This window comes from Anolis sagrei, chromosome 2, assembly GCF_037176765.1.
Source record: "Anolis sagrei isolate rAnoSag1 chromosome 2, rAnoSag1.mat, whole genome shotgun sequence".
NCBI lineage: Eukaryota > Metazoa > Chordata > Lepidosauria > Squamata > Dactyloidae > Anolis > Anolis sagrei.
Window position 1 is genome coordinate 120,254,675 of NC_090022.1, and position 13,075 is coordinate 120,267,749.

The 13,075-nt window shown below is 40.3% G+C and overlaps 1 protein-coding gene across 2 annotated transcripts in view; it reads left to right on the forward strand.

Annotated features, from left to right (window-relative positions):
- MGAT5B (alpha-1,6-mannosylglycoprotein 6-beta-N-acetylglucosaminyltransferase B) overlaps nucleotides 1-13,075 on the forward strand; it is a 233,755-nt gene that overhangs the window by 172,178 nt on the left and 48,502 nt on the right. For both annotated transcript variants that reach the window (XM_060764586.2, XM_060764587.2), the window contains one exon: nucleotides 12,120-12,251. In XM_060764586.2, coding sequence (XP_060620569.2) covers nucleotides 12,120-12,251 — 132 coding nt within the window. The remainder of the gene's footprint in view (nucleotides 1-12,119; nucleotides 12,252-13,075) is intronic.

The window sequence follows — 13,075 nt, forward strand, 5'->3', positions numbered from 1 at the left end:
CCCCCCGAACTCCCCCTGAAAAAAACTCACCCCTCCCCCCCCCAAATCGAAATCCTGGCCTGCTTGCTGTGAAAAAAAGGATTGAGGATAAATAATAATAATTTTATTTCTTGCCCTCCTCTCCTCGTGGTTCGAGGCAGGTTACAAATACACATATCAAAATGTATTTCTATAAAAGATATATATTAAAACACATTTCTATAAAATGCATATTAAAATACACAAAGCAGAGATTAAACAAAGGATATGAGTTAAAGATTCATGCTTAAAAACTGGCTAGGTAGGTCTGCCAGAAGGGATAGATCTTTAGATGGTTTTAAAATTCTGACAGCTTATTTAGCTGTCAGAGCGCTTCCAGCAGGCCTTTCCATAATCTTGGTTGGCCAATGAAATAGTCCTCTGGGTGATGGTTGCCAGTCGTCTTTTGGCTGGTTGGAGTAACTATTCCCCTAAGGATCTCAGTGTTCAAGGCAGATTGTAAGGAGAAGGTGATCCTGTAGGTAACCTGGACCCAAACCATGTAGGACAGTGGTTCTCAACCTGTAGGTCCCCCGTTGCTTTGGCCTACAACTCCCAGAAATCCTAGCCAGTTTTCCAGAAGTTAGGATTTCTGTGAGTCGAAGGGCAAAACATCAGGGGACCCACAGGTTGAGAACCACTAATGTAGGGCTTTAAGGGTCAAAATCAACACCTTGTACTTTGCCTGGAAACTAATTAGCAGCCAGTGGAGTGACTTTAGGATAGGTGTAATATGTTCACTCCTTGATGTTCCTGTAACACTGGTCAACAATTTTTGGGGGAATGTTTGGTTTCCTCCACAATTTTGGGTGAACCAAGTAGATTTTAACACACTGAACACAACTATGTACTATCATATCAGTATCACGTACAGTTTGCCAGAAAATGATGGTACATCCTAAACATTGATTTATGTCTATAGTGGCATACACTTTGTCAGTAATGGTGTCATCAGGGAACAAAACTAAAAATGTTTCACCACAGATTTTCATTTGTAATCACTGTCTGACTCTTTGTGGATGGCAGTCCAACAACAATCACCCAACATAGGTGGATTTCACTTGCCCTGATACCTTTTTCTCCATTTTGGCAATGTCCTGATGAAACCTTTCACCATGTTTATCACTCACAGCACCCAGGTACCTGCACAGAAAAAAAGCATTCACCTGAGCAGTAGCTTTAACTAGAGAATGGTATTTCCAGTTGGAAGATAATTAATTTCCCTCTGTCTGTCTTGATCTGGATCAGGTCTTTCCTTGACTGCTCTCAGGTTTAAAAAGGAGGAAAATCCCAAGTGACAGATCCAGAGACATATTTAATTTCCCAACTCCTTGACCTTGAGACCAAATTAGAAGTGACAGGGCTATTATCCATGTGCCTCCCTTGTTACCAACACAAGAAGAGCTCTGCTGGATGAGACCAAAGGCCTTTGCAGCCTGACATTCTGATCACAGAGAGGCTAACTAGGTGTTTATGAGAAGCCCACAAGCAGGACATTGGATCCCCCCAAAGTCCAGAGAAATTACTTTTTGGACCGCCAGAATCTTCTAGGTAGTGTGAGCACTAGCCACACTGACTGGGAGATTTTAGGAGCTGGAAGCCGAAATAATGGACCCTGCTTTACCCCTCTTTGTAAGGCAGCCTTTCCTGTGTATTTGTGCTCACTCAGTTCTGATTCCAAAAGTGAGCTTTGAAGAAAGAAAACACCCAGACCAATTAGGTGAGAGGCAGTAGGCAAGGGAAATATACAGATAACCGCTGTGTGCTACGGTCCCATTAAAGCAAGATTCTTACCACTTCTCCACTTGGCATGCAAACAAAATAGATATGCGGAAAGAAAAAAGAAGTAGCTGCAGCCAAAGGTTGTTTCATCTTTAGCACAACATCTGATATTCCTTTTTTTTTTTTGACAAAAATATGTATGACTTTTTCATGTAGGCCAGGCATAGCCTGCTTGTTTCACCATTGTCAGGCTCATTGTCCAAGACCTCCTTGATTTATATTAAGAAAAAAAAAATCATAGAATGCCTATTTGTCTATAAAAAGTGGAAGAAGGGGGGAAAGAAAAAAATAACATAGCAGCACTTCTCTCTTCTATACTTTAGTACCCCTCCTATTTTTCTTTATTTTTCACCCCTTTTCTCTCCTCCTCTCTCTCTCTCTCTTCACCACCTTTCCCCCCTCCCTTTTTCTCTCTTTTGTCTCTTCAACCCCTCCCTTTTATGCTGCAAGAGACTAACAAGGCTGCTTCTTTGAAATCATTTCAATCTAATCCTTACTAATTAGGATGAGTCTAAAATCTGCTACCTTTTAGTTATACAAGCAACTTTCTTTCTTAGGGCATATCATGAATTAGACTGACTCACTGCTTCTGCTCAAGGGACAGAGTTAAATCGCTTTTCAGTGCCACTGTATATTCTTGAAAGTGAAAACATTTGCCTGCTTCCCCTCCCTTGGGTTTGACCCTTTAAGAAAAAGGAAGCAGGAGGAATCAGTGAACTGTTAAATTTTAATTCTTCATGAAATAGATTTACTTTGTACCAAAAGAGCCACTTGGCACTGGGGGAAAAAAAATCTCTCTTCATAAACTGTAATTACTGTGTTTCATTATAAAATTGCTTATGTTCTAAATAAAGTGTTAGATGGACCTATAGGCAGAGAGCTCTGCCACAAGTCATCATTTGACACTGCTGTGCCTGCTAAATGCCCCCCCCCCCCCCGAAGGCAAAGCTGCAAAGTAGATGTCCATGGGGCTCAAGCATAGATTGAAAGCCCTTGACTTGGAAGCTCTTTACTTAAAATTCCACTGTCATACTGGAGGGCTGTTTCATTTTTCTCCCCCTCCCCACTTGGATTTTACTCCATGCTTGGGATGCAGTAACATTCTCCGTCTCTGCTAGAGATGAGTGATGGTTGAGGTTCACAGATAGCTGTTTTGGCATTTGCTAGATTGCACAAAGTGTCAGGCTTTTGCAAATATTCTTCAGAGAAGAAATATTCCCTTTTATCAGCCACTTTAACTTCCGTTGACAGAAGATTGATCAAGGGTCTGGGCAATCTGTGTAATTTTTACCCCATACACATACCACCACATCATGGAAGCAAATGAGGAATACAGCCCTACCTTTGAAAAGCTCTCCTCTGTTCACGGAGACATCTGGGACCTCATGTGAGTGGTGTAGTGAGTCCATTGTAGGGTTTAGCTTCCATCCTGAAGGGGCTGCTCAATGTACCAAAACGACTTGGATAGTTCACTCCTACTGGACACAAGTGTTGCACAGTACCTGTGGGATCTCTTTGGCAAATAAAATTGTGTTCAGCCTAACTATGTTTGTTAGATCCTGTGACAGATTTTGAGGGCAAGAAATGCAGCTGAAATACAAGTTTTTCACGGTGAAACTGATTTAAAATCACAACAGCTCTCTCTTAACCAAGGTTTCCCTTATCCTAGTTTCAGCAGTTGTCGGGAAATATATGGGGAGATGAAGGCTGTCATGTGCAACAATAGACTGCTGCTTGATTTCTGTCTACAAGGAAAAATATTGTTCTTCTAACAAATATTCCTTCACTTGCAAGGCATCATCACTCTCTTGTGATTGCATTAGATTTGTCAATCATTGCTACCAAGATAATAGAAGTGTTTGTGGGCATAACTTGGTCCTCCAGTGCAATTCTATGGTATAGTTGGGTCAGAAGTTGACCATCTGCCTTCTGCTTGTTGTGTAAGCGTTGGTTGAAGATGTGACTTAAAGAAAACTTGGCAGTAGATTAGTTCCTTTGCCCTTTATGGGACAGTAGGTAATGGCGGGAAGTCTTTGTGGCCACAGGAACAATTTCAAGATCCCCTTTAATTCTGTGGTAGAGGTTATGTCTAAGTAGTCAACTATGGTTGACTACTTACACACAATTCAGTACTATCTATATTTTCAGGCTTCCATAGGGAGTCTCGGGATGTATGGATAAGAAGAGTTGCTGTATCAACTGATATGTGTGTATTTCTGTGCGTATGTAAATATATCTGCATGCCTCTTAGTTGTGGACTTCCAAGTCAATGAGGCAGTGAATCCACCTTGAATCTGAAATAAAATGGAGCTCCTTAATGTTCTGACTCCATTTGGGAGAACCTTGGATAGTTCAAGTTCAAACTGATATTCAAAAGAGCATGCCTACTCCCCCTAGCACAGAAACTATTAGCTGCCATTCTCTGTGTATGATGGAGAAACATGAGTAAGCTCTGCTTCCACCTTCCCCATATGCAGTTGCTTTAAGGAAGAAGTTTCGCACAGCCAACATAATAGAAAAAAACAATCAAGGGCCTCATCATACTAGAGAATGAATCCACTTTAAATCCGGTTGCTGCCTCCTGAAGAATTCTGGAGTTTGTAGTTTAGGGAGGAGCCTTTAATAGCCTCACTAAACTACAAACTCCAGAATTCTGCAGGAGGCAGAAACCAGATTTAAAGTGGATTCAGTTTCTAATGTGATGACATAGTAAATCACATAACTGCTCTGGTTCCTGGTGGACTGGAGTGCCAGAGAAAAATTTCTTACAAATCGGTTAAGTATGGCACATCCCTACTTTATTGTTGGTACTTAGCATACTGTCATTAAGTGTTTCAGAAATATGGTACACAAATCCTGTAAATCAATCATAAATTGAGACCCACCCCTCCTTTTAAAAATAGCAATGGCTATATTGTGTCTTCAGTGTTTTGAGTCTTTTTTTCCTCTTCCTTATAAGGTTACTGTAATTTATAATTAAAAAGGACTGGCCACAGAGATGCAATTAGTGCTGATGTGAGTATATTGGCGTGTCCTCTGCTAGGAAGTGGAAGTCCCCCTAGATCAATTGGCTGCTGGATGGTTCAGTTCAGAGACCAGTCATTTGGAAGCACGACTCAGGTTAATTTGAAAATAGGTCAATGAGATGTGACAATAGCCAGTGTAATCAGAATCTGTTGTTATCTCCTTCAGCAGGGTTTCCTTGGTTGCTTAAATTACCAATAAGAGGGGTATAGTGAGGGAAAAGCTTGCTATAGCTTTATTCTTGGCTACTGGCATCTGTTTGAGACAGATGTCCAAAAACAACTAGCAAGACTTTGCTGTATAGGTGAATGTGGCGCCTTTTAAGTAGTTTAATTAAAGGGGAAACAATGTCAACCATCGCTCATGTTATTTTGTATTTAATATACGCAACCCAGCCTCATTTTGCAGATGCTCGCTAGCTCATTTGCTTTGTAATAGCACATTCCAAAGCAATCTTAATTAATGATATCCCCATAAGAGGTTCATCGCATCCACAGAAGAGAGGATCCGTGGGAATTCAATCAAAAGAAGATTCTCTTAGTCAATTTTTCATTCTTTTTTAAGATTAGATTTTCAAAAGTGGATGCAAAGATGGCACCACTACCACCCATCCAAACAGATCTGTAAAACTCTTGGCAAAGAAAGCGTTTATACTCAATTTTATTTGAATAATTTCAAGCACCATTAATAGTACATGGCAAGAGGAAAAATTACCAAGTTTTCACTCCAACCATGAGTGAAATTGGGTTTAGTAGAAAATTAGTTGACTTAAGTGGCAGATGATGCAAGCTTGAATGAAAAATGTTTAAATAAGGAGGAATTGTAGAAGAGACACACAAGGATGAATTGAGATCAGCGCTCAAGTGAGAGTGCATTGCTTATGTGTGTACATACCTTCAAGTATGGCAAGTTATGGCAAGGTTATGAATTTCATAGGATTTTCTTAGGCAAGGAATACGCAAAGGTGGTTTTGGCCATTTCAGATCGTGTGTTAACAGCTGAAAAAGATAAAGGGGAAGCAACTTGTGAATGCAGAGCTTTTATCTCAAAAACATACATATAGGGCTAGATCCCGCAACAGTAAGATTCAATTGATATTCCAGAGAAGATGTGGAAGTCATACTGATGTTATATCAGCTGGTGAGCTAGGCTTTGCTTTTATGGTTAAATCACATATATTATAATTTGTATTCACTGTTATGATAAAGAAGCTCCATCAGAAGCTGTATCCTTTATCTTTCTTGAGTCATTCATGTAATGTGAATTGCAGGGCAGTGAATGCTAATGAATGCTCAACCAAACTACACTGGACAAATTAACAACTGCAAAATAGATTAGTTTTTGAAAGAATACCCATTTTAGAGTCAGTCATTTAGTCTATCCAGACATGTCATTCATCAATCACCTTTAATTTTCAAAGTACTTAAAAAGCAGAGTAGATATACAGGCAGACAGATAGACAGACATTGGATTGATAGAAATCTGATACATTATATATACACGTAAATGCACTTATACATATAAATTATACATAGACTTTAAATGAGTTCATCAAGGCCAGTTTCTTTCAGAGATACTCTGAAATGCATGCATTCAATTTGCATGCATTCTAGAACCATTCATGATGGGGGGTGGGCATATGAACGGGTGCATGTTTTCATGAGTGAATGAGCAAATGAGTGTGAAAGAGAGAGATTGAAAAATTCAGCATTGCTTGCATGAATGGAAAGAGACAATGAGTTGTCAAATGCTAGCTAGCAAATGATTGTTGTGTGTCATCACATGGTTTCCAACTTGTGGTGATCCTAAGAATAAGCTGTTACAGGGCTTTCATGAAGATTCCTATCATATTGCACTATCAACTAAGCAAAATCTGTGCAAAGATGTAAAAAATGTCACCCTCAATTGCCTCATGTTAGCAGGCATTCCAGTGACTGCACAGGACCAGGTTGCAGCATTGATCCAACAAAGCGCAACACTGTAGCTTTGCTTCACAGATGAGAAGAGGAAATGCAACACTGCTGACCTTCTGTGATTCCCACTTTTAATCCTCTTGAGTATTGAAAAACCCCTAGCAGCTGAAATGTCTTTGCCTTGTAGGTCAGGGAGCTTCCAGGTGATTACCCTTATGCTCCTGGAAATGCAAAGATAAATGTTATCACACTTCAGCTTGATAGTGATAACCTTCCTGACTTCCCTTGTGAAATCTTCTTGAATTGCATCTGTTGGCTCTATAGCCCTGTTGGGAAAGAGAGGGAGGAAGGAGAATACAATTATATTATCCACAGGCTACAGAACCCGAAATGCGTTCAATGTGCACCTCATGGTTTATGTCAGTTTTATTCAGCCAAGACCACTCCCATTAACTTTCAGAGATTAACCAAAATTATACATGTACTCATCTGGCTGCATGTACACAAATACAAGACTCACACATACATGGATATAAATGAAGGAGAGCTGAGAAGTTGATTTGATTCATACACACACACACACACACACACACACACACACACACACACATGTCGGTAAAGGTTTTCCCCTGACATTAAGTCCAGTTGTGTCTGACTCTGGAGTGTGGTGCTCATCTCCACTTCTGAGCCAAAGAGCTGGCATAGACACCTCCAAGGTAATGTGGCCAGCATGACTGCATGGCGTGCCATTACCTTCCCACCGGAGCGGTACCTATTGATCTACTCACATTTGCATGTTTTTGAACTGCTAGGTTGGCAGAAGCTGGGACTGACAGTGGAAGTTCACGCCGCTCCCCAGATTTGAACCTGTGACTTTTCGGTCAACAAGCTCAGCAGCTCATAACTTTAACCCACTGCGCCACCAGGGGCTCCACACACACATATATTCCCCCCAAATTTACAAAATCTTTATAAGGAAGAACTAGAGATGGAGGCAGGGGAGGAGAGGAGGAAGCAACACTGATAGTTTTCCCAGAAGACTTTGGCTATGATCAGAGGCGGCCCTAGGTAATTTTCAATGGTAAGAAAACAGTATCCCCCCCCCAAAAAAAAACCCCCCCAATCATTGATATATATTTTCTGTTCATCATGGGAGTTCTGTGTGCCATATTTGGTTCAATTCCATCATTGGTGGAATTCAGAATGCTCTTTGATTTTAGGTGAACTATACATCCCAGTAACTACAACTCGCATATGTCAAGGTCTATTTTCCCCCAAGAGCGCCTCAAGAGCACCCCTGGGAAAAATCAACTATACTGCGAATGCTTACTTTGCGTAATGGGTTGAGCCGCCCCTGGCTATGATCCTAACTCACAACATAAGCAAGACGAAGTTCATTTCACACTTAGTTATATATATTTGGGGGGGGGGGGAGTGTTGCAGAGATTGGTGATCTGTTCCTTCCTTTGCAATGTCCAAAGCAATCCTAAAATTCATTGCTGTGTTGCAATAGCCATTCTATCATGGGTAGAGAGCAGACAGACAGGACTGGGGAAGCATCTGACTGTGTTTCCATATCAAAATAAGAACCAATGACATCATCTACTGCAACCTCCAGCAGATCTTGGTGGGTGATATCCTCAGTTCATGCCTAGCTATGGGGATAAAGCCGGACTCTCTTCGAATTACAGAAGAAATAGAATGGCTATTAGAAGAGAATTGGTATTATCATAATACAATTCTGAGTTGTGGGAGTGCAAATAGAAGTGGAAATAGAAGATTCATGGTAAAGTTCCTGATGTAAAAATTTTGGTGCTTGAGTGGTTAGTTCTAAAATGCCTAGCGTTGACTCCTAGCATATTCAGCTGTGCTTTTGTATTCAACTATGAAGATGTTGCTTCTTTCTTTCTTTCTTTCTTTCTTTCTTTCTTTCTTTCTTTCTTTCTTTCTTTCATACTTTCTTTCTTTCATACTTTCCTTCCTTCCTTCCTTCCTCCCTCCCTTCCTCCCTCCCTCCCTCCCTCCCTTCTTTTTTCTAACAAATTCCACATTCTGACAACTACATGGCAAGGAGATACAAAGTGATCCTCTCCATATTGGGAATATTGTTGTGTGCCTTCAACTCTAAGACAAACCTTTCATGGGGTTTTCTAAGGCTAATACTTCTACATAAATTTGATGTGATGGGGGAGGGGGGGATGAAGCAGAATTTTAAAGAATGTGGGAGAATTTTAAACTGACAGATGGATCCATCATTAATATGCAGGTGCAGCATATGCACATGAGTGCATACACAAACCAAACTCATATGTTATCATCAGTGCACTACATACTTTCTATTACAGCAAATGTGTTATCATACAATTATGTAATCTTGAGTTTTTGTTAGCGTTTTAATCAAGAACAGAAGTTGTTAATATTATCAATGACTGGAGATGTTATGCATGTCAGATCTTGGTACATGCATTTCTTTGTTGCTTATATCTTTTCGGCAACTGGGTCTGCCCATCTTGCTAGGATTCTGTGGTCCTTTAAGGCATGAAGCTCATCCTACTGAGCCTCAGCCTGAAAAGGGAAAAGAAACCTGATGTCTCCTGAGCCTGTCATGCTATGAAATTTGGGCAGTAGATACCAAATGTAATTTCTAACAAGCAGTGACATTTTGATTCCTTTATATATAGACTATCTACATTCGAGTATAACTACCACAATTTACTTTTTCTCAGCAAAGTATCTGATCTCCGACAAGCTAAATCTAAATCCACATTTCAACTTTCCTCCCACAACCACCACCACCACCACACAATTCTAAAAGCATTGTGATACCTGATATTTAGATTCAGTCAACACTCATGTCTATTTCTTGAGTATTCCTTGAACCCAACTCTTTGTCAGGATTTGTTCTCCCCACTCTTCAAGAGAAGGTTGAAATTTCCTGTCTTTAACTGTGTGTGTATGAAAAAGATAAAAAGAGACAGAGAGAAGTAAGCAGACATACAGGTGGACACCTGGGAATAAAATTATCAAAATTTCTAAATGGCTGATGGCTGACAACACTTTATTTTACAGCAATCTTTAAGACACCATTAATCATGTGTGCCCTTTGACTCTTGAAAGACAATGGTGATTGCCCCCTTTCTTCCTTTTCTTGTTGCTGCTTCTTTCTCCCAAAGGCCAAATGGTTCTGTTGGGAAGCAAGTGAAATTCCATTTTCTGCCCCATAGAACAGCTAGTCTTTTAAAGAAAGAATTATCTCCTGTACTTCAATTACTTTAGCATCATTTACTGCCAGAACACCACTCTGTGGGAATGGGTAAGATACACAGAACTATTTTAAGCGAATTGTGGGCTAAAGGCTGGCAAGCAGGTCATTGCCTTCCTGCCTACACATGTTCAGAAGAGTGAAAACAAAATATGCTTCATTAATACAACAATTCGAAATCAACTAATAATGTAAAGGTTGAAAATATATGCAGCATTACATCAGGGGTGCTTTTTATGTAAACCTGCTAAACACATTCAATTTTTTGCTGCAATCACTTTGGTTTTCTCATACAAGTGCTATTATGAATTTACACATTTTGGAGAGGTTAAGTAAAACTGTAGCTTCTAATCCTATGGATATGAGAGTGCTGATTAATTATAAAGGGAAGACTGAAAAGAGTGAGAGGAAAGAAAGAAATGTATATAGGATATGGACAAAGGCTGATCATATGAACTGATCATTTTTGCCAAAATGCATTTTCTTGAAGCTGACAGCAATAAGATACATGTTCTTGTGCAGCTGAAGCAGTAAGATCTTCTGTCCAAAGCATGATAGATGGTGAATGTTTATCTTTCCAGCCTTGAAGTGTAATTCTTTTTGCAACACTAAAAGCACGCAGGGCTCAACTATGCTGACTCTGTTAAATTTCACACCACAGCAATGTAATGTAAAAGAATGCGAGCATTTACAAATGTCAGTGATTTTTCTAATATGTTAAGCACATCTTAGCAAAAAGTACTAGTCCCTGGATCTGCCCATATCATATGCCATGGGGAAGCCTTATTGACATCACATCAGCAACATTTAGGTCCCTTTTACCCTGCTACATGATCCAGATTATCAAAGCAAATAATCCATTATCTACTTTGAAATTGATTATATGAGTCTACACTGCCATATACACTTCAAAGCAGATAATCTGGATTTTCCATGGTAGTGTAGAAGGGGCTGGTGGGTTACATCTAGTTAGGACCTTACCATTGCACTGTGTGTGGTGTGGTTATGTCATTTTGTGCAGGGGAAAAACAAGTTGTTCCACCTTTGGACTTTGAGTTTTCCACAACTCTATGGAGCCTTCCCTTCCACCATCAAGTCTGCTGTGTTGGGTACATTCTCTCTCCCCCCCCCCCCCCCCCAAGTTCTGGCCTGCCCTCCTTCCCCAGCCCCCCACTGCACAAGTGGACTTAAACCAGTTGTGCATTGATATGATCATTCTAAAACATTTTAATTTTTCGATTGTACATCTTTGTTCTTTAGTGTTGAATGTCTTGTATTTTCCAGTGTCTCAGAAAATGCCTGAAAAGCTCTGCCTACTCCAGAATGCATATCTGTGCTCTTCTGTATTATTTCATTTTGTTTCTGGGGCTTGGATGTGTTTAAAATGATTGTTAGATACAAAATGCTTTCTATTCATGTCATCTTCCTGGCTACCCACTTAGCATAACATTGCCCATAAAAGTGAACTTAAATTACAAGTGAACACGCCACAGCTCATCCTTGCCACTGCCAAGCTTTCTTGTTCTACATGGTACTGGAGCTTATATTCTTTGTGACAAGAGCAATGAAGCAGCTGCAAGCACTTATCCCCAGCTCAGAAACCATAAATTGGATATGCTTGTTGTTGCTAGCTTCAAAAGGCCGGGTGGCTATTCGTTAACTGTTTTACAAAAAACATTTCTTAGTGTCAGCCTGGGAATAGTGGGGCTAGGAAATGCATGACCAGCAGTAGAGTTAGAAGTAGGTTTTTCTGGGTTCAGTGAAGTATATCTGCCATTTGAGTTAATACATGGAATGTATTGCCAAAATGCACTGCGAAGAGCAGTGGTACAACTGTGAAGGACAAATTGGCTTTATCAGGAAAGGCCATAACATGCGTGAAGCCTTCGGTTAAGTCCCTGGTCATCCTTGAGAAAATCATGGAAGACCTCTTCCCATCTATATACACAAGGGGTGTGGAGATATGTGCTCTCCAAATAGTTGGGGCTTTGACTTTCAGAAGCCTTGTGTGATGGGGTTAGATAATGGGGTAGAATTGTACCTGGCTGCCCCATACCAATGTCTTTGAATTTATGGTAATCCTTCTCTTTGTACTTAAACCCTTTGTCATTTTCTCCCAGCAACTTAGGAGTGCCTCCAGGACGGGGCAATTGCCCCCTTACAGTTCCTTTGCCCTTCGACCTCATTTACACAGACTACCACGGGCTACAACAGATGAAGCAGCACATGGGCCTCTCCTTTAAAAAATACAGGTAAGAAGCTACCCCCCCCCCTCACTTCTGCTTTGACTTTCTTTCCATTCTCTGAATTGAGCCTTTTAAAAAATCAGTTGGTGGAAACTGCTGTGACAGAATTGACAGGCGGAGATGTACATTTACTCAGAACACCTCTGTGGGGGCTCTACAAAGTGTAACATGCCTTGGTGAATCCTGAGATCATACTACATGCACACGCACACACACACACTTTTCTATTTCTGTAGTGCACTGGGGCTTTTTTGACATCCCTCCTACTGTTCCTCCTCCAGACATCAAGGCCACCCTCTTCACTATGAAGTGATTATTTCCTATCTCATAGGGTTTAAATGGAAAGCAGCTTTAGAGATTGAAGCTGATGAATGGCAATTGGAAGGGGAGAGGCAGCAAATGAAGCTGCTTAACTCTTGCTTTTCCTGTTCCAAATTATTCCCCCTAAGAAGTTGCTTTCTTACCAGCAAGGAGTCAACTGATGGTTCATGTATAGCAAAGTTGGGCAACCATTTTACAGTAAGCTAGATCGGGGGTCTTCAAACTTTTTAAACAGAGGGCCAGGTCACAGTCCCTCAAACTATTGGAGGGCCGGATTATAATTTGAAAAAATATATATGAATGAATTCCTATGCACACTGCACGTGCGTTATTTGTAGTACAAAAAACTTTGAAACAATACAATAATTAAAATGAAGAACTATTTTAACAAATATAAACTTACTAGTATTTCAGTGGGAAGTGTGGGCCTGATTTTGGCTGATGAGATCGGATTGTTGTTGTTGTTGTTGTTGTTTTTGTTGTTGTTGTGTGCTTTCAAGTCATTTCAG